Source organism: Macrosteles quadrilineatus, unplaced genomic scaffold, assembly GCF_028750875.1.
Source record: "Macrosteles quadrilineatus isolate MER2022 unplaced genomic scaffold, UCM_ALF_1.0 Scaffold_7__1_contigs__length_78375512, whole genome shotgun sequence".
Lineage (NCBI taxonomy): Eukaryota > Metazoa > Arthropoda > Insecta > Hemiptera > Cicadellidae > Macrosteles > Macrosteles quadrilineatus.
The window spans coordinates 23,049,383-23,072,290 of NW_026542600.1; the positions used below are offsets into that span (position 1 = coordinate 23,049,383).

General features: G+C 34.0%; 1 protein-coding gene across 1 annotated transcript in view; it reads left to right on the forward strand.

Moving 5' to 3' along the window:
- LOC128998746 (tyrosine-protein phosphatase 69D-like) overlaps positions 1 to 22,908 on the forward strand; it is a 99,933-nt gene that overhangs the window by 14,270 nt on the left and 62,755 nt on the right. The window contains exons 6-15 of the mRNA XM_054425077.1: positions 4,739 to 4,848; positions 5,472 to 5,655; positions 6,482 to 6,705; positions 7,275 to 7,350; positions 11,862 to 11,983; positions 12,788 to 12,927; positions 15,873 to 16,070; positions 16,389 to 16,523; positions 21,277 to 21,563; positions 21,963 to 22,081. Of these exons, the coding sequence (XP_054281052.1) occupies positions 4,739 to 4,848; positions 5,472 to 5,655; positions 6,482 to 6,705; positions 7,275 to 7,350; positions 11,862 to 11,983; positions 12,788 to 12,927; positions 15,873 to 16,070; positions 16,389 to 16,523; positions 21,277 to 21,563; positions 21,963 to 22,081 (1,595 nt within the window). The remainder of the gene's footprint in view (positions 1 to 4,738; positions 4,849 to 5,471; positions 5,656 to 6,481; positions 6,706 to 7,274; positions 7,351 to 11,861; positions 11,984 to 12,787; positions 12,928 to 15,872; positions 16,071 to 16,388; positions 16,524 to 21,276; positions 21,564 to 21,962; positions 22,082 to 22,908) is intronic.

Here is a 22,908-nt window from a genome sequence, read left to right on the forward strand (position 1 = left end):
GCCTAAACCCGGCCTAGGCCTAAATAGTTAGTTAAAGTACTTATAACATTTTTTTTTAAGTTATATGGTTACTAATTATTAGTACCTCCTACCTTAGGCCTAATACAAAATTTGGCCTAGACTACTTGTTGGTTGCAGCATTAAATTATTTAGGCCTACACATCACTTGTTCTTGTGTGTTTTATTTTTCCTTGCCTTTAATTCCTCCTCACTAACATGATAATCAACCTAAATAACTAACTTAATAAGGTAACTTTAAGAATTAATTTCAATTCAAATAAGAAACAGAATTTATAAAAATAAATTTATTTATAAAACAGAAAACTAATATCAAACTACATATTGTATCACAAGTTAAAAACATCAATATGCAATTTAGTCCAGTCAATAAAGGGATTGTAGAGGACATGGAGAGGGGGAAATTTTTTTTCTGCGGGAATGTGTTCGGGGTAGTTAGAAGATAAAAATACCAAAAGTCCCCGCCCCTGGCCCTGCTGCTTCAGCGGGGGGAGGGGGGGAAAGAGCCCATTTTTTAGTTTTTTACTTCTACACTGAAAACCATGCATCGTACGGAAAAAATGTAAATTACAAAAAGAAAGATGATGAAATTCTCTACAAGAATGGTCATATTCATTTCTTCCGTATATGCATTGGTTTAAAAGATATTCTCAAAATAATATATAAATTCTTAAATAAATTGATTTTTCACACGGTTTTTGTCAAATAAGTTTATATAATCCATTAGCCTGTTGTTGTTTCACATCAATCAGGATAGAAAACAGGTTTTTGAACACTAACCTATATAATATAATATATCAATCGTATATATTGTGTTAAAAATAGTTTACATAAACTTAAATAAACTATGTATATTTGTCATGGAAACAAGTAATTTTGGCATAATTATTACATTAAAAATTAAACAGATTATGTTTGTAGCTATATTTGTCCAGGTTTATTTATATGAGCTACCGAAACCAAGACTTAATACTATTGTTCATGATCTCTCCATAATCCAATTCTTGTTCATCAGACTCAATATCTATACTGTTAATACTGTTCTATAAAATGGCAACCATACAAAGTAGGTATTTTAAGCCAAGTGTGAATGGAGATGAGTGTAGGATGAGTGGCGCGATCTTGTAGTCTTGTTAGTGACTAAGACCGACTTATTCCTTAGACACAGCTGTTAATTAATAGCCCATACAGCTAATGCCAACTAAGGGACCTACAGTTTATAGTGGAATCCGAACCACATTTTTGCCTTGGTAATTACGAATTGGTCTAATTATCAGGAAAGTACTGCGGATAGTCGTAGTACTCACCCGTGCGGACGTTAATCCACACCAGGGAGTATCGCATCCACCTTGCAGGCCTATAAATATCCACAATTCGTATAAAAGGGGGGACATAACTGTATCTATATCATTATTATAGATATTTTGAGGTTATAAATAAATAATATTTATGCTTAGAACATAATAAACTCTTTAATTATATATTACCCTCATACATGAGCCCAAAACGTTTAATTTAGACATAAATAAGGTCTTTCGGAATTACTTCAAAAGATACAGCATGAAATCTAAATTCCAAGATGGTGGCAGTTTTTCAAAATGGCGGCCGTTCCCCAACTGGGATTTCTTGGGACTTTGTGTGGGCCACTCAGGACATTGTTTTGAACATTTCCACCAATTTTCAGCCTGTTATCAATTTTGTCCAACCTAATTGCACTGGATTAATAAATTTCAACTATACAATATCATATACAAAGATAGTTTCTAATCAGAACTCCCCCCCCCAAGGGACATTTGAACAGAGACACCAAAATTATAGTAACCAGGAACAGTTAATCCCTTAACCAAGTTTTTTTTTGCAAATGTACTCAAGATTATAACAGTACCAGATGTGCAATTTGTGCATGCAAGAAAATGTTCAATAAGTGTTCTCCGTTATGCCAGAACTGCTAAGGGATCTTTTTACATGAAATGCCGAAATGCCCATTCTGATGAATGAGGAAGATGAAGAATATACAGGCCTACGCCGAATTCTCACTTTGGTAACCAATATTGAGTCTAATCAACAAGAATTGAATGATGGAAATGTCCTAGATAGTGGTTTTCAGTTCCAGATGGCACCAGTTTTTGGGACAGAAGTCGGACCCTCTCATCCCAAGTGAGCCAGACCATGAACAATAATATTAAGTCTTGGTTTCGGTAATTGTTATAAATAAACCTGGACAAAAATAGCTACAAATACAATCTTTTTAATTTTTAAAGTAACAATTATGCCAAAATTACTTGTTTCCATGACAAATATATATAACTTATTTAAATTTATATAAACTATTTTTAACACAATATATACGATTGATATATTATATTATATAGGTTAGTGTTCAAAAACCTGTTTTCTATCCTGATTGATGTGAAACAACAACAGGCTAATGGATTATATAAACTTATTTGACAAAAAATGTGTGAAAAATCAATTTATTTAAGAATTTTTATATTATTTTGAGAATATCTTTTTTACTAATGCATATACGTAAGAAATGAATATAACCATTCTTGTAGAGAATTTTGTCATCTTTCTTTTTGTAATTTACATTTTTTCCGTACGATGCACGGTTTTTAGTGTAGAAGTAAAAAACTAAAAAATGGGGTCTTTCCCCCCCTCCCCCCGCTGAAGCAGCAGGGCCAGGTGCGGGGACTTTTGGTATTTTTATCTTCTAACTACCCCGAACACATTCCCGCAGAAAAAAAATTTCCCCCTCTCCATGTCCTCTATACCCCCCTTTTGAGCATTCATTGACTGGACTAATTAGGTATTTAAAAATAATCACTTAGATAAGCACTTCATCTGTCTTAAGTTTGAAGGTTATGGGTACTAGGGCTATCCTCTTCACTCAGTACAATTATAAAAATGATCAAGTCACTCGTCTCTGACAGACTGAAAATATCAAACAAAAACATAGTAGGCCTATTATCTCGAAATAAAACCCCACATTAAACACTTAATTTAAAATAAAACACATTTCACTGTAGCCCGGTATAGCCTATTAGGCCTTTCTTTATAAACTCAAAACTCACATTTTCTAGGTTAAGTTACAATTCAAACTGTCGTTGTCATGTTTCTGCCACCAGATTGAAAATTGCACAATCAAAATCACAAACAGAATATGTTTATTTTACTTTCTATTAAACTTGCACTAACAAAATCAATTTTATTTTAAGTTACAAATTCACTTCAAAGTAAAAACATTCAAAACTGACATTGACATAACTTCAATCACTCCAATCCATTGTTTTGTAGTTGTTACGCCAGCTGTCACCATATCTGCTCTCTCTCTCTCTCTCTCTCTCTCTCACTCTTTCCTCTCTAGTCAGTCTGCTCATTCTGCTTCTTCTTTGTTTTCCCATCAAACAGCTGTTTTGCAGGGCTGACGTTGCCATATTTATCATTACACCATATGGTGAATGTCGGTAAAATTATCACAAAATTGCTATAGCTTTTATTTCGTAAAAAAAAAATAATAGTTTGACTAATTTTAATCGTGTTTATGTAAACTGATTAGATTACGCCAATACCACAGTTGTAAAAGTACAACAATTATCGTCCATTTGGCAACACTGAACTGAGTTTAAAGTGGAACTGATCTTTTCTTTCTGCCAAGACCCAATGAGATTGCGTCATTCAGATGCATCGATGTTCCTTGTAGTAACTTATCGGTTTGTAAAACTAAACACCAATACCGATTAATGTGAAAAAATATTATGCTACAACAGGTTATTTTTATTTGTTGTATTTCTATATTTTGGTATAAAATATTTTGTTATTTCTATATTTTGGTTTACAATATTTTTATGGCAGTTCAAACTAAATCTAAAACTGTACTTTATAATATCTTCAAGAATCGTCTGCCATTGTTATACTAGTCACGAGACTCCCTTGTTGACTATCGACTATTGCAATTCGATAGATTCATTCAATGCTTTATTTCAACTTACTGTATCGTTATCGAGACGTATTGTTGACTGTTGTAGGAAAGTGAAAGTCTGTTTCTGTTAGTAGTCCTCTTGCTAGCTCTGCCGAATGACGATGGGTGTTTGTTGAACATTTGGTTTACGCTGGTCTAACCTATATGAGGTTAGATAGTGGTTTTTGTAGGAATGGGGATTAAATAAGGCATCAACACACAACAAAATATAATTTATTAAATATGGGTGTAGAAAATCGTGAAGTGGCAATATTTATAACTACTCGACTCGACTTTTCGAGTAGTGATTACTACTCGACTCGAGGTCGAGTATTTGAAAAAACTCGAGTAATTACTCGAAGGTCGAGTACTCGCCCACCCCTACCAAACATACACAAACACTATAGGCCTACAAGTTAAAGATTTTTGCTAATGTAAAGAAACCGGATTTCAATGTACATTTTATAGACAAATTTTGTGTAAAATATACTACATACTACAAGCTCATGTATTCAGAGAACAAATTAGATCCCTTTGGTAGGTTCCTTATGACCCTACTTGCAATCCAGGATGGTAGCTCATAAACTTAACACATTTAAAGATATTTTTGCTTATATTTAATGTATTCCCAAATTGGTGTTTATATTTATTTAAATCAAATCATAGCCTTTAAATACGTACTGTACGTAATTGTATAAACAATAGAACAAACAAATTATTTATGTTTTTAGTTAAGTTTACCTCATTTATGTTTTTCAGATGTACCCCATGTCACAATAGAAATAGTAAAAGTAGTTGGTGCCCATAAAATATTTCTTAACTGGACAGTAAATGATGGAAATTCACCCATTAAAGAGTACAACATTATGGTAAGTAACTTTTTTGAGTCAGGTTTCTTAGAGCTGAATAATAAAACTGATTATTTGCTTAGTAATTTTTTCCACTTTCTAAAGCTCATGAACTTTTAAAAATAATAAAGTGTTTTACTTACTAACCTTTTCTTGTCAGTGTATTTGGAAAAGTTTTGAGTTTATCTTTTGTCCTTAATGTATTTCCAAATTAAAACGCATTATAAATTATCTCAGCTTCCTAAATATGTTATATGCATTTTACTGTTATATTGAGTTGGTTTCAAACCTAAGTAGTTTTAACAATTTTACTTAAATTAAACTAATATTCTTGCACATTGAATTGATGTTGTGTGTTTTACAATTTATATTATCGATTTTATTGTTCAAATTTTATTTTAATTGGCAAGCCAATAGAAAAAAATTGAAACTGTGATCATTTGCTGTGTAAAAAAAGCTACATTAAAAAAATGGCTGGTGTTTAAACTTTATAATTTGAGAAAGGTAAGGAAACTCTTGTGATGGTTAGTGAAGTATTCATAACCTTCTGGGGCACTGGTGACTTTAAATGTATTGTCTATCATGTATTTTTCTTATTGTCACAAAAATTTATTGTAAGTAATGGTTCTTATCTGGGATTTCAGTTTATGAAAAATGGCACAAATGAATGGACGTTCACTCGGGAACGAGTGAAAGTGACTAATACAAGCTACGTCATAAAAAACCTCGAAGCTGACACAAGCTATAAAGTCAAGATCAATGCCGTCAATGCCAACGGTCCAAGCAAGGACTATACTTATCAGGATTATGTACATACTTTGAAAAAAGGTAAATAATTAACTGCCAGACTTCTATTAGAAATATAAATATTATATATAGGCCTAATATTGAAGTAGGACATTACCGACATTACACTATCTTATTCTGTCGATTTTTCAAAGTTAGGTTTCAAAATCTAGGCTACATGCCTATACTTGACAAGGCTACTTGTCTCTTGAGAAAACTACCTTAAAATACCTATCATGTGAATTGTTAGTGTTTCACATGCCAATCATATGTTATCAATTTTATTCAAACTTCTAAAATCTGTCAACAGTTTGTTCATCTAAATACAACACAAGTTATATTAGGCTTAACTAGCCTAATACCAGCCCAGGGTCTTACAGACAAAAAAGATCACAAAAGTTGTCTTATACTTAGACGAAATATTAGTGTTTTGCCATTAGCTGTAAATCATTCACGAACATCTTGCAATGTTTTTTTTTACTGAAATTTGCACAGCCGACATTGAGTTGCCATTCACAAAAACTGTGGTATAATCTGCAAAAAGTATTAGTTCTGAATTAGTTTTTTTGGGACAAGTCATTAATTCATTTCGGGAGAACAAAGCAAATTCTGTAACAATATTTTTCAAATATGACACCATGCCATGTAGAATTTTTTTTATAATTCATGTAAAATACCTGGCCTGTTTTTATGGTAAAATATTAAGAGTGTATAAACTACGAAACAGTTGTATAAAATAAAGGGAAAATAATTTAGTAAATCATTTACTAAAGTATAACCATGCTTAAGATTTGATTTACGAAATAATAAAATATTTTCACATATCACTTAATAAATTTTAGCAAGTAAAGATAATGATTTGTAACAGATCCAGACATAGTACCCATCCTGAAATTCAAAGCGGGAGGAGCTGACTTTATAAACGTGGGATGGGAGGTCCCTACAGAAGACGAAGACCATGTCCACCTTCTAGAACTGGAGTTGACCCACAACACTACCAGACTAAAGAGCATTAGCATGCAGTCCCTGGCTACTGACAACAAGAATATGCTGTTTGGAAAACTGGCATCAGCCACCACTTACCTTATACGGGTGAGAAGGGAAAATAAATAACCCCGACGATATGATTTAAAGATAAATTGTAATAGCTGTGTTAGCTCTTCATTCTGTATGTCATACAGTGTGGAGTCTACTCAACACTACAAAATTCAATGTAGCCATTTTCACAGTGCACTCTGCACAAGTGTGGGCCGCAATAAAGGAAGAGTTGATTTTTAAAATTTGCTAGGTTTTCATTTGGTTAAGGTTAACAGCTTTCTGAACTTAACAGTGGTTTTGCATTATCATGACATATGGATATGACAAATGGCCAATAGAATTTGAGGAATGTAAACAAAGAAAATATAAAAATTTATGTTTTCACTTTTGCTGCCATGGAAACCCATTAATATTTACTTTCCGTAGTACACCCTAGTGAAACCTTTAGGCAAGGCCCCAAGTTAAATTATAAGACTGGCAACAAGGCCCTGAAACTCCTTGGACTGTAACTTATTACGTAAGAAATTTCTGCCTAATAAGCAGTTGCAATTGTTTTTCCAAGATTAAGAAAGACGAACAGACACCTTAATCATATTTGTATTAAGTTGTATTATTTATTACAGGGAAGAGCCTGCAGTGAATATACATCCCAGTGTGGCAATTGGTCTGAATACATCAATGGAACTACTATTGATGGAGGTAAATGCTTGTGTGATATCTAATGCTCAAATTTGGTATTAGATTAAAAATATCCAAGTGGTATGGTACCAAGATTAACTAATCTTGGGGCTTTCAACCTTCTATGTAACCCAACCATCACTGGAAACAATCGAGCACAAAGAAATTACTATTTCAGTGTTCTCAATGAACACTGTAGTTGGTACATCGTGGCAACGTCTTTTACTGCCCTTTTCGTACTCATAAGATACAACGCCCTAGGCTTATGGTGCCTGCACTTGGTTGTATTTCTTAATTTAGCCTACTGTGTACGTCACAGTTCATCAACATGTCTTACCTTACCTGTATACCACCTCTCTGGTGCCCCTTACGTTTTGGTCTCAGTTTAAATAGAGACTTTTGGGGTACACTTCCATATCTGTTGGCACAAACAACCGAATGAGTAATATTGATTATTCGATTGTTTAGTATATAGTAATAGTTTAGTAATAATCAATATATCAATCGATATTTTCATTCGGTTGTTTGAGCCAACAGATATGGAAGTTTACCAGACTTTTGGCTGAGTGGACAAGTATTACCTATAGTCTTGTTATAGTTTGTGGTTTTTTAATAAGTTGGTTTCATGTCATTTGTGAAGATGGTTGAAAAACAGAAAAATGTAGCTGTCTCAATGTATAAACACCTCAGGGGTGCCCATCCCCCCCAAAGCTCACGTCACAGAATCCCCCCCAAATTTGTTGTTTAACCCATGCCGGAAGGTCTGGGGGCTAACCCATAGTTATGTTTATAATGCATATAGCATATGTTTATAGTTATGTTTATAGGGAAGGGGTGCCCCCGACACTTAATAAAATTTATGGGAATTTAAGCGTTTGAATCAAACTTTTAACCCAATTTAAATGGACAATTTTCCTTTAAAACTCTAGTAGCAAACTATTTGTTAGTTTAGTTTTAATTTAAATGAGTTGGATTTTTAACATGCACACAATTTGAATCAAAATTAGCCATGTAGTTTTTTTTATCCGATTTTCCATGGGTTAATAGGTTTTAAAAGGGAAAATCACAAAAGTTGTAATAACTTTTGAACCATAATTTTTACGGCATAGAGGGTTTATACAATTTTTGTCATAGTCAAAGAGTATAACGTGTTAATTTTTAATCAAAATCGTTCGGGCCAATTCTGAGAAAATTTTCTTCATCCATTATTTTATAGGGTTTTATGGAATATCACTATTAAAAATCCAAAATGAAAAAAAAACATCTGGAGAGACCATGGATTGGTACCTAAAATACCAAAATTCATCAAAATCGGACTCGGACCACAGGCGTGGTCTGTAGCTCAGTACCATACACACATACACACATACAGACAGACACACACATCACTTCGAAAACCACTTTTTTGGGATCAGGGTTTCTACATAAACAATTCTTTTACCATATTAAATTGTAGGGGAGAAAGTACTTGAAGTTATGTCAAAAAGTTGAGATATTTTCTAAATTGCCCTTTAATCCACTTCTGAGTTTGGTCCTTTTTAAATAAGTGTAAAATATTCAGTCTCAAAAATATTACTAGGCCTTAACTTAATAGCATATTTCGTGCCTAGGCCAAAATGAGGTTTTGCTGGTTCGAGGTAGTTTTTAAGTTCGATACGAGGTCGAGGACGTAAAACGATCGAGAACTGCAAAACCATTTCAGTCCGAGGTACGAACGCTATTATTCACCACCCCACACTATACCCTATTACCACTAATTCACCTCAATGATAATGCACTGCACACTGATATAGTCAACACAACTACAACTTTAAGGTCATGTGGATAAATAATTTGAGGAATCAGCAAAAATAATAATAAATAGTTGCTAGGCAGCGGTGACAATAAAACAACTCTATTGCAATGCTATGGATACTGATTGTGTATTTAAAGCGGGCAGCTGATTTTGCGGCCCTAGGGATGTAAAAACCTGCTCGATCCCCGAATGACGATGACAGCTGGCATGGCCTGCAAAACGTAACTTTCAGCCACCAATTAATGTACCTATATGTAAAACAGTTAAAAACATCATAGTGTGGCAAAATAGTACATTACGTTACTAGTCCTGAATCCCGTGCGAGACGAAGTCGAGTAGAGGTTTTTTTTTATACGAGTCCGGCCAACACATTTTGGACGAGTGACGTACGATAGTTTACGCCATACTACTAAATCCGTTCAAATCCCTATATTACCACCAACTAAAGGACTAAAATCACTTTTGTTATAACCACTCATTGCCACCCAAATACAGTATAATCAGCTGATTGGTGTCCGGCAAAACTCATAACTGTACAGTAGTAGGCTACTGTATGAAACCCCATTTGATTAAGGACAAACAGCTGTTTTCTGGACTAAATCCTTGCATGGGAAGTTCGTCAAAATAGTGTAGTGTGAAGTAAAAAAATAATTATATATCTATTCTAAGACTAGTAAAATTTGTTTGAAGCTCTTTCTAGATTCAAGAAAAGACAATAACAAATACAATTTAATTAATCCAGAATCATGTGTTTCAGTTCTTGAAGTTAACGTAAACACATAGCCTATCAAAAACCTTAATTAAATTGTCACAGTACTGTATGTCAATTTCTTCCAATGAATAAATGACCCAGGCATAATTATTTGGGAGAGCCAAAATATTATCACAAGCTTTCATGTTGTTGTTCATGTTGTAAAAATAGCAAAATGATTATCATTATCATAATACTGGTTTTTTATGAATCAAGAATATATTATAATAAACAAACCTAAAAAACCATCAATAGGTCCTCAAGGCAATGAGACTATTTGAGAATGAGTTCATAATGAAAGGTAAAAACAAACTCAAATTGCAGATACAATTTAATAAGCAACCATAATCCTTTGACAGCAGTTGGCAAGGAGTTGTTCTCACTGTCAAACATGATACGAGTCCAAAAGCGGAAATCCACATAAAAGTATCTATATATTTTATAGCAATTATAAAATGATTTATTAATCAAGATGAAATATCAAACGGGATTTCGATTGCATAATTACCCCAGTAATAAATTAAGGAGGTCATAAAAATTATCTGATTAATCTTTTATGTGCTTTTAACCAACCACTGGCTTGAATCCCCCCCAAAAAAAATTCTGATGTCGCATTTTACGACATCAAACCCCCCTGTGGGCACCCCTGAAACACCTTAAATAGGTTTACAAACGGAGATACATAATCCATTTATTAATTTATAACATGTTTACTTAGGGTTTATTATATTCCTAGGACCTTTAGATCCTTGGCAATTGGGTTCTATGAATTGGTCATTTTTAGGTTCTCATTGGAGAGACATAGTCATAGACATAATTTATTTCACAAAACGCTGAATACATGTAATATAACATTAACAATAAGGTGCACTGTCAAAATAAAAACATTGTCTGTACATAAAACATATTTAACTAAACAGAAAATCAAATTGAAATCAAACAGGAAAATATATTCTAAATTACATTTGTGTAAAAATCTTTAATTGAATAAAAAGCTTTGTCATTGAGTAAATTATCCATGGTTTCTTTAAATATTATTTTGTTCATTAACTTGTAGCATTAAGGAAGTACAAAACACAATCTCAGCCCAACATACAATGGACTTTCATAAAAGGGTCAATCGGTGTTTGGGGAGTCTATAAATATTTTCATTGCGAGTTTCATACCTGTGGTTGAAATCTATTGTTTATGGTGACTCATTAGTAACTGAAAGTATATAGGCTATCTTAATAATTCTAGAATATACAGTTTAAGTTAGAATTATTAAATTTTGAAAAGGTTTCTTACAAGAACTGTGTGAATGAGAATTAGTTATAGTACGAATAATCCGTTGTTGTAACCTGAATATAGAGAGAGAAATTCTTTATTTATACAAATTATTTTGCAGCAATACATCCAAAAATAAAAATATCACATGGGTCACAATGACCTGTGCGTGATAGAGTCCTTAACTGGCTGCTTCATCAAAATAAAAGTTCTTCACACTTCACTACATATAAAAAAAATCTAACAATAACTTGTTAAAATAAGCATAAAAATTAATTTACTATACAATTATAATTATAATAACCTAACAACCATATACAATGTGCAACTCAATAGCTGGGGAACTCATTGCTTGCATTACATCTGATGAACACATTAACTTTTTTTTCAATTCCCAATTTTACTGAGGCGTAGATTCCGTCAAGTAAGAGTGCTGTGGAAGGTACAGTACTTACAATAGATAGTTCAGTTAGAAGTAGGAATATAGATTTTATACCAGTAGCTTCACCCCATAAAATTATGCAAGAGATAGTAGGGAGTAGAGTAGCAAGAGCAAGAGAAGAGTAGCATGTATCAATATTTTTGATTTTAAGTTGCTTTAATGGCTTCCCTTAAATATTAAAATTTAAGAAAATATAGTGAATTTTACTGCCAATAACTTATTATACTTCAGGTTTATTCATTTTGATAAAAAAAATAAAAAATGTATTTAATTTCCAGAATCGGGACCACCGGAGAATGTAACTGTTGTCTGCAGATTTGACAATATGACAAGATCCCCGTTTGTTTTGGTTTCTTGGGCCCCACCTTCTCAACCTAACGGCAAAATTGTTTATTATAATGTAAGTTGAATACTGTATAACTAATTCTTCAAATATTTGAATATAATTTACCATATAAAGCTATTTATTAATCACAGTAGTTGGAAGAAAGTTGTAACATCCTACATATTTAATTCCAACTTGTTTTACTATGTATTTTTGAATAGACAGGCTAATATTTTTTAGTAAATAATTTCAGTGATGATGAAACAGGTTATTTTCCAACAACTGTAAATTATGTTGTGAAGTGAATTCATTTTTGGGATTGATGTTTTAGGTGACCTCAAAATTTAACATTCATCGAGCGTTGACTGTTTTCTGTCAAGGCCTCATGAAAGACATTGCATATGCTAATTCTATATCTGATACGTTCTCATTGAATACATGAATCAGTGATGCAATTAATTTTAACTGTCAAAGCGTCTGTCAATTAAAACCATTTTTTACTTGTTTGTAATATTTATTATTTTTATATTTTTAGTTGGAACAAATGTTGGGGTTTTTACGAATTCAACTTGTTATTTACTGTTGGAAGGTCTTTGGTTTGAATCTAAAATTATTTTGAATAGACTTGGGAATGTGGAGTTCAAAATTTTAGCCTAAGATATGACTTCTTCAGAGTAAATGTATTTTCTCTGACTTTTTGTGTATCTATAAACCTCTGTGTTCTTATTTCCTCTGGTAAGCTAGCTGAGCACCACAATAAACTTTAATATAGACAAATAGCATTTCTGCTTATAGCTCCTTAACATTTTGCAAGTGTTGGCTGCTGATAATTTGAACAAACTTGTTAATTTTTAACACCACTTTGTGTTTTTTCCTCAGGTTGTTTTAGAAGGCTCTGCGAAATTTAAAAATGAGAAAGGTGTTGATGATCACGTCACTTGGGGTCCAAAAGCAAAAAATGTTGATGAAAAATCCCACTCTGCTCGCTTTGACATGGTCCCACCTAATACAAACTACACGTAAGTAATGTTAATTTGTGGATGAATAATATTAGTGATTAATTTAGTGGTATTACCTCATTTATTTACTTGTAATTTAAGCATTTTGTATTCCATAGAGAATGTGATCTACCTTATTTACCTTAATGCCAAAAATAAATTAATTCTTCACCAGATTATCTTGACAGACTTTTTCAAATACTTCCATCCTTCTAATTCACTCTCACACTCTTGACTCTGGGTAGTGTTACTTAAAACCATGAGTACAGTTAAACCCTCACTAACTCACTTTAATATCTATTTTTTATCAATCTGTATTATTTTCTAAATAAACTACTATTGTAAGTAAAAGCCCTGGCTTACAGTTGGATTTGTTTGGTTAGAAGTGGTTGAGGTATGGTGAACTATCTTTGACTATCAACTTCTTTTTTCTGTAGTGCGATCATGTGTTCATACTTGTCAAATTTTGGTGTTAAATCAAAACAAACTGACATATATCTTCATTGAACTGACAAAAGTTGCATTGAAAAATAGACTGTATACTCTAGTTTTATTAAATTCCTTGGCTTTTAGAGAATATTTACTGTGAAATAGAAACTAGATTCCTAATTACAAATTAATAATGATTAATTTGCTATCAAATTATTGTCTCCAAATTATAAATGGTTGCTTTTAAAATTTAATTAACATGATGTCTTTAACGTAAAACATGCACACCACAACTAACTATATCACAACAAAAACAGTCTATAAGGGACAAAAGAAAATTGCAGTAGTTTATACAGTGTTACTTCTGATCTCAGTGATAATGATTTTACATACAGTAAAACACACTATAACCGGTATAGACGGGACCAGGTCATAACAGATAAACGAATTACTGGATAAACCGATTTTTGAGATGTACACAGTTAAAAAACACCTTCAGAAAGTCTCTGCAATACTACCTGCTATACATTAGCACGTTGTTGCATTCTCTTTGCGAAGGTGTTTTTTAGCGAATTTCCCTATAGGGAAGTAGCTATTACCGTAGGTGGCACGGTAAGACCTAGGCCCGGGACCGATTTACTTTTTCATTTTTATGTCCCCAGAGGTCAAAGACACCATTTGTTGAAATTTTTATATATGTATATATATATACATATAGATTTATATATATATATATACGTCCGTGAACGCGATAACTTGAGTAATTTTTGTCCGATTTTGATGAAATTTGGCTTAAAGGTGTAAGGCGGGATAAACTTAAATAAGTTCGCGAACCAGTATGATCGGACCATGGGAACGGGGTTCAGGGTGTCCACATTCTGGAAAATCAGGGATAGTCATGGAAAGTCATGGAAAAAAATTCTGGTCATTGAAAGTCATGGAAATAGGCAAAAGGTCATGGAAAGTCATGGAAATTCCCAATGACGGATGATTTTAGGGGACTATTCAATGCTCTAGTCGGCCGTAACTCCGACTACTGTAGCATTTTTCAGGATTTTTCACAAATGTTCGACGATTCAATTTATTACAGTTGTATTAGTTTATGAGTTTTGAGTTTGTATTATTTCATTGTTGTACCATTGTACTACATTGTTATTTGTTAATACATATTTCAGTAGTTTCTGCGAAATCTAGGCAGTTTTATTCGTGTGTGTATGTTATATTATAATTTGAGTAAAGTTCGTGAGTTATGGAAATCCATGGTAAATGGTCATGGATAGTCATGGAAAGTCATGGAAATAAATGACAAATATTCTGTGGACACCCTGTGGGGTAAAAATTGGTTTTTCTCATTTTTGACCCTCAAAACACAAAATTTCCCAATTTCTCTCTAGACCCTTTTAAAGAGCTTAAAAAAAAACAAGCAATTTAGTATATCAAAGTGTTTTTTTACAGTTACCTATCGGTAACGGAGAAAATTCAAAAAACTATAAATTTAAAATTCCCATGTTTTTCTTATGGAGAATATTGTAAAATGTTGTAGTTTGCTTGTTTATGCATATATTTTGACCAAACTTGGCTATTAATTTATTTTATACTAAGCTATTAATATTTTACTAAAAAATACACTTTATTAGTTTCCTTGTAGCAGCAAACCTAGGTACACGTTCAACCTAATGTTATTTAAATAGGTTTAATTAAAAATCAACTCAGACAAATGGAAATTCGCTTAGTCGGCAGGTGTGCTGCAGCGGGGGTATTTTTTTTTAATAATCTCGTCATGAAAAAGTCTCGAACGAACAAGATTTTATAATCTCTAAAATTTCTCGAACATTTTAAACTTGTAGTATCCATAGTAGACCATCCCTAATAGTCCAGTCAATCTGGGTGTTTTAGACAAAAAAATACCATTAGGCTGGATTTTTCCCATTGGCTACAGTAGACCCTCTCTAATCCGGCACTGCACCACTCCGGCACTCCAGTAATCCGGCGTCTTTTGACGGGAGGTCTTCCACGATCGCGGCAAAATTCTGATTATCTCCCGCGGCCGTGTAGTCTAGTTAAAGATAGCTTAACTGCTTCTAGCTAAAAAAAGTCCAACTGTAGGCCTACAGGGCACAATTTGTGGTAAATCATGTCTGGACCAGCATTATCACACACATTATCACAGTATATTGTCACAATGTTCGGTGCTTGTGTGTTCAGCATTTGGTGAGTCGGTGACTCAGTCGGTAGTGTCACTGACTAAAGTCAAAAGGTCAAGGCAGTGAAGTCGTGGGTTCAGATCCTGATCACTGCCGCTGCTTTTTACCAGTACAGTTCACCCGTGTACTGTACTGGCTCACCCCTTGCTTTGCTGGGTACGTTCCACACACAGGCTCATAGCCTATGTGGACGGGCAAATGCAAGGTTAAAAGAGGCTGCCAACCTTAAAAAAACAGCTAAGAGTCTAAAAATATGAATTATGTTTGTATAGGTAAAAGCTTAATTTTGCAAGTGTGCTACTTTACATACTGAGTGTTACTATATGTCTGCAGAGTAAAGGTGGCGGGGGTGACACGCAGTAGAGGTGGGGGTAAGAAGGCAGAGCAGCACTGCCAGATGCCTCCCACCACTCCTGACAAAGAGAAGCTACGAACCATCAGCTGGGGCAAAGTGGAGGAGCAAGGACGTTGGATGGTCAAGTTGTTTATGCCCAAGGTGTCGGAGAGAAATGGACGAATCTGCTGTTTCCGGTAAAGATCACTATCGTTTTTCTTAAAAATTATTCCTCAGCATTTGATTTTGGCTTTAAGATGATCACTTTTTAAAATTAAATGACCGAATTAAATTAATACTTTTTTAAATGAGTGGCAACTCAAGGCACATAAACTAACTTAATTTGTAACCAAATTATTTTTGAAATATTTTTTAACGTTCAGTATTATGTTTTACTCTTTAATTTGAATTTGACACACTTATTGTTCCTACGGCTACAAGGTGTAAATGGCTTTCCTGGAATAAAAATTTTGTTCAAATTCTTGTTTCTGAAAGAGTAAACGTTATGTTTGCAGAGTGTTTGTGACAAAGTTGGAGCTCCACCAGAGTGTAGCAGACCTACCTCCTCCTCAGGACTCTAATGTGCTCAGTTACCAAGAGGTCCACTACGGCAAACACGGAGGAACCTACCTGGCTGATATGTTCGAGAGGTAATTCTATCTTAGAGAAATCCTTGCTGACATTATTCTTTCATCGAACCAAAGGCTAGTAGAATTAAAGGATTTTTAAAGGAAACACTCAAAAAGCTATAGATCCTTCAGTCCTTTACCAAAAAGACCTAACTAACACTGACAAAAAAGTGGTGAAATATGACATAACATTTTAAAGAATAGTTGAAAATATGTTAGAGGTTAAATAGTAATCAACTACCATCATAAATATACTATGGTAAATATGTTACCTGTAATAATTGTTAACTTTTTAAAAGTACAAAACACAATGGATGGAAAAGTTGAACACCATATTTTGATAATATATGATAATATATGATTTTGATATTATGATAATTAGGGGTGTGCGAGTACTCGAATCTTCGAGCTTTTTGGTCGAGCTTTTCATTATTCGGCTCGGCTCGAGGCATTTTGAAAAAGCTCGAAGTTCGAGCCGAGCTTTTAATACTAAGTCAAAACTAAAAAAACACTTAATTTGGGTCGTAATTGAAAACAATGTTATCACAATTCTACGTTGTTCATGCATTTGAGGTTTGATAAGCACGAACACGAACCTCAGCTCAGTCAAGACGCAATGATTATCGATCGTAATTTTGAGGAGATACAGTAGTAAAGAGACAATCTACCACCTATCCTATCGCGTTGTCTTTCTAACACAGCTATTCGTATCGTAATACACAACGCAGTGCGAGTGCGTGATTGGCTCGTCGCTATGACGACACATGGTTGCCGTGGCAACCTACAGTGCGCACTGAGCACTGCGCCTTGTGTGGGAGGGGAGATTATACCAACAAACTATTTCAGGAATTCTATTTTGGGACCGATGGAAGATAAGGAAGAAACTAAAAGTGGTCACGTGTGCAAATGTAGTGGGCGACACAATAAGGCTGTAAACGAGTATCGTCATGCCTTGTTCCTTGTTTGTTTACTTTTTCAGATTCCTTATCAAACGCCCCTATCTGCTATCTCTCTTTCTCTCTTTCTCTCTCTCTCTAACAGTGTACTGATTAAACAGATTGTGGTTGACGACTTTTCTACTTATAAGATTCCCTGCGGTTATTTTAGTTCAATCAAACCCATAACCTTTCTAATGTTTATCAAAATAATTAATTAATCCGTTTTGTATTTTATTCCCTTTAAACCAACCCCTATTTACCATCTATATTTTATAGAATAAAATGTTTGTTTATAAAGTTTGACTGGTAACTCAATTTTGTACCTATTTTATTTTGTTTAAAAGTAGGGGTGTGTGGATATCTGAAAAATCGGGTAACCGGGCCCAAATTCGATATCCGACACTATCCGTTATATATCCGGCTTTTCGGATAGACAATATATTTTGACGTTTTGGACAAAAAACTAAATCTCCATAGCCACCATTAGTTTCCCAGGACAAAATTACAGCAATACGTTTCCAACGACCTAACAGCAAACGGCAAAGAAGCCTTGTATGATGCAATACTGATAACTAGTTTAGTCGTTATCGGCTGTTTTGCTTTACGATTAGATTCGTCTGGAACGAACAGACATAAAGCAGAAAAGAACTACCATGGTCAAATGAAAGTCAACTCGTGCTTGTCTCCCTCCTGATACTAGGGGCGCTGCGTAATAGTTTTTTTACAGTACTGTTTCAAATTCAAAGTAGAAAAATCTAGCCTACTACTGTGAAGTTACGTAAACAATAGATTTAATGTTTCCCAAAAAAAAGTCAGAATAGAAACAATAGAAAGGCAACACAATAGAAGGGTGGGAGGGGTTGGGCAATGACCTTGAAAGGAGCGCGGGTATAGTGAGTCAAGTAGGACCGGAGGGGGAAGGGGTGGGTAAGACCTTGAAGCTATATATAGACTTGCACTACTTCCCTAAACCTAAAGGACTGGCCGGCGAGTGGTATTCCAATCACAGGACAAGATACGTCGTGTTTTAGGTATTCATTGCCCGGGTTGACTTTGGATTGTCTTACTGTGTAGAAACTTTGAATAATAAAAAATAAAGTTAGAACTAACCACGATTATTTAGCATTGATTGTGTACATATTAAATGATTAAACTATAGGGACCATGGATATATACAAACTTTTGTCGTGATTTTAATTTCAACATCAAAATACAATATTGCACAATCGTGATATTTTAGGTCATCGACCTTTATTATGCATCCGGTATTGCTGTTTCGGAAGAGAAGCACGTTGATAAATTATAAATTGATATTCCCGTAGTTAAAAAGAATTATTTTATAAATCTATAAAACAAAATCATAAAATCTTACATACAGATAACAATAACGGAAATTGTAAAAAAGGTATAAAGATAACACGTTATTCTTTCTCTTTGTTCTTCTATTTCTTGGGTTTCCCTTCATCACGCATTCAACAAGTTGCCATGGTTACTAATCACCCATGTCGTTATCAGCTTTTGTGACATAACGCACAGCAGGGGGGTAAAACTTGACGAAAATCGGTTAATTTTTACCTATTATTTAATTACCAATGAATGTACTACTTTATTGGTATTTGGTACTGTATTAATAATCGGTCAAAATGGCCGATTTTTGTCAAATTTTACACCAAATTTATTGAAATTTCAAGGTGAATATTAATAAAACAATTATTACCAAATATTTGTATTAATTTAAAAGATTGATTTGTGGTATTGGGTTCCCCACTGAGTGCAGCCGAGCGGCACCGGCTTATCAGACCCTCCCCTCCCCCGTGGTCTGGAGAAAGCTTGTAAACAAACTATTGCACAAGCGACTTGACATTTGGCTGCTTCAACTATAATTTTGTCAAATGAACTGTGATGTTTCAAAATCAAAAACAATAATTTGGGACCATACTGCTTAACAATAATGGACTGCAATTATTGATAAACATACAATCCATTTTTAACAAACTAAGATTATATGATTCAAATAGAATTATAAAAATTATCTTGGTATTATACTTGGGGTAATGAAGTTATGTATGCTAGTGTAATTCTCAGTTCATCAAGGTTCTACTGAATAATGTTTGGCAGTGAATAAGTGTAGAATGCAATTTATAAATTCAGGGATACACACCTTTTACACAGTTATAAAGTCGTTAATTAATAGAAATAGTTAATTCTGGAAAATTAAAAATAGTGATCGCATTCATAAACCTGTTGTCAAAACAGCAACACGGGTGTAAGGGTTTATTGTTTTAGATGCAAGGGTGTTTCAAGGACAAAGTACAGTGTTGGGCCTCCCGGCTTAGGGGGGGAGGGGGGCGGTGAGACTGTGTGAAGGGGAGGAAACTGGTTTTGGCTATTTATTGATTAGTTCCCTGACCCTTCTAGATAACAAAATTGAGTGACAGTATTAAATCATTGTGTACTTTATTTCATTTCTTGTTTACTTTGTGTGTTATTCTATTAATTTTAGTGTTTTGGTCTATTTCCTCTATGTCAATTATATCTTTTTTAATATATAAGTTTACTTTTTACTTGTCTCTCCACCTTTTTGGATCCAAACCAACCATGTTCTTTTTTTGATTAATACGATTCATAAAACAAAAATATTTTGTGCATGGAAAACAAAAAGAATAATCACGTGTTTTAAAATTTATTTTGTATTTATTTATACAAAATAGAATTAAATATTCATAGTAGTTACAATATACATTATGTAATCGAGTTGCTAGTTGTTTTGTCGTCATTCAATGTCGCGATGCTGTTCTGTTCAAGAATCAAGAAGAATCAAGAATATTTATTTGCCATTAAATAACAGAACGTTACTGTTATGAAAGACAATCTGATTGTCTCAGTCTGCACTGCATATCTCGTCAGGCCTTCAATCGATATCCTTTTATTTCTTGCATCTTAATTTAGTTCAGTTCAGTTCTTATCGTGATTATCTACTATTTGATGTCTTGACAATTCTCAACGTTTTTAAACATATTAAAATAACATTGTGTTTATTTAAAAATTGACAGAACATTATTATTATTATGCACTTTTTTAAGAAAAAAAAGTTTAATAACTTAGATAAGGTGACGCTAGGAAAAGCTCGGCTCGAAAAAGCTCGAGCTCGAAAATTTTTTAAAAAGCTCGGCTCGGCTCGGCTCGAGGTTGAAAATCACTATTCGCACACCCCTAAGATAATATATGGATAAGTCATAACATTCCATGTCGTATCCACTGTAGACACCCCTTAACCGGCCTTTCAACTGGTAGTGGTAACCTTCCTTTTTTGTTGTGTATTGCTAAAATTTGTAACAGCAATCTTTAATTTTTGTTACAAAATAGACTGGTCAAATTGTTATGTAGCTCTTTTTTCGTGAAAGCTACCATATGGTTCTACTGTATATGGTTTTTTACTCCATACACGGTACTGTGCCAGTTGTGCTATCTGCTTCCAACTTTTGCCCTCTTGTAGTTTCTCTTTGTCTACTGATCCTCTCCAAGTTGTCCTTAGTTGTACGTAGTCCTTAGTTGTACGTATTCTGTTACCTTGAGGATTCTACTCCAGTGCTTGTTAGATGACAGTAGATTTTGGTCCTATTGAAGTAAGGTCATTCCACTGTGTTCTCTTGTTTGATAGTTGTATTTACCTGGCTTTGATTTGTAATCTGCAGTAGCTCATCAATTGTTATCTTAACTAAACTGAATATGAAGAAATGTTTTAAGATATTGGTTATACACTTACAGTGTGTGATAATTTTTGTTTATTACTGTGTTTGCATTCATATTTATAACTCTATGTATTTATTTTACAGCGATGCCCTGATCAATGACATATTCCTGGGTGACGGTCACACTGTGGCTTCCCCCTCCAACAGTTCCACTTGTAGACAATGTGTGGGGCTTAGACCTCGTCCTGCCACCACCACAGTCACTCCCCCAACCACCACTACTCTCCAGGTTCTTGCGGAAATCCCCTCTCTCAAACAGCGTAGATCCCTCACTACCCCTACTCCTGCCCCCTCATTTGATGTCTACGCCCAACTATACGATGGCCAACTCGACACCAACAGCAACTACACTGGTTTTGTAGAAGTCATTGGTAAGAACTTTTTTAAAAATTTGTGATAGTAATTAAAATAAGTCATTGACCATTTGAGTTTTTAAAGGCTGTATATGAAGATTCTATTTTTAATATTCAGAATTCAACACCCGCATTTAAGAGAGTCTTAGTGTTATACACATGTACATTTGAAATAACTCGCCGGCCAAAGTTAAAGTTATTATTTATTATATTTATTATACAAAGTTATTATTTTTAGTGTTGCTTAGCGTTGAAAAGAATTGTAAATTATATAAGTTAAAACATTCCAATGTAATAGTCATGACACTTTGTAATATACTGTATACTCTAAAATTATATATAAATTCTGTTCTAACTGAAAACTAACTAAATATTGCCCATATTTAAATTTTATTTATTAAATCTTTGTTTTCCTAGTATTTGGAGGAGAGCAAGTGCTAATCCCAGCTTATACAAGCTATTTTGAAACCCTTCAGCCTGGACCACAAGTGTTGCATGCTGCAGAGTCCTCTCAGTTTCTCACCATCATACTAGAGGTATACTCATCACAGTGCTACAGTGCTGTAGGTCTGTACAATGGCCGAGTGGTCTAAGGTAGCATCGTAGATTATGGAGTATTAGCCTGTCTGTGCATCTCGTTAGGAATTTACCTGTCCGTGGTAGGGCTCGGTGGAAGAGGCCCACCTAAAATAAAGAGGAGACAGCTCACATGAAATTGAAAATGGATCAATTCTTTGTGAGTTGCACCTCAGCTCAAATCAGGCGTTTTGCTACTTGTTACTTATCCTTACTGTCTATGTGTTAACTGAAAATTGATTTAAAAATTATTTGTACAGGATAAGGCAGTTAAATGGCACAATTCCGACTCCAGCTGACAAGGGTGGGGAGTATGAGTGTACAGGGGAAATTACCTTAAGCGTCAAGACTAGTGGAAATTTCAGTAGCCATGAAGCGTTAAACTTGAGCTGTAAAGGCATATTACAAAAACGAGGATGTGTATTTTGTGCTCCGCGCACTTTTTGTTTTGAGTTAATTCTACCACCATGGGCTCCCCTGCCATCAAGGAAAATATCCTCTTTTGGGTGAATAACTTTGAAGTTACCGCTAGCACGACAAAACGCTACAAAACAATTGCAGACGTTTTGCAGATGCTAAAAAACATCACGGGTGGGTTTCATCTCAGAATTCAATAATGTGTGCAAAACCAAGGACGCCATTTTACTGACACTATATTTAAAATAACTATTTTAAGGTGAAACATTAATTTCCACTTGTGTACTCAAGATTTATGTTGAAACAATCATCTTTTTTTTCAAAATAAATTATTTGTGGTTTTTCAAAAGTGTGCAGTTTCTCTGCTTTA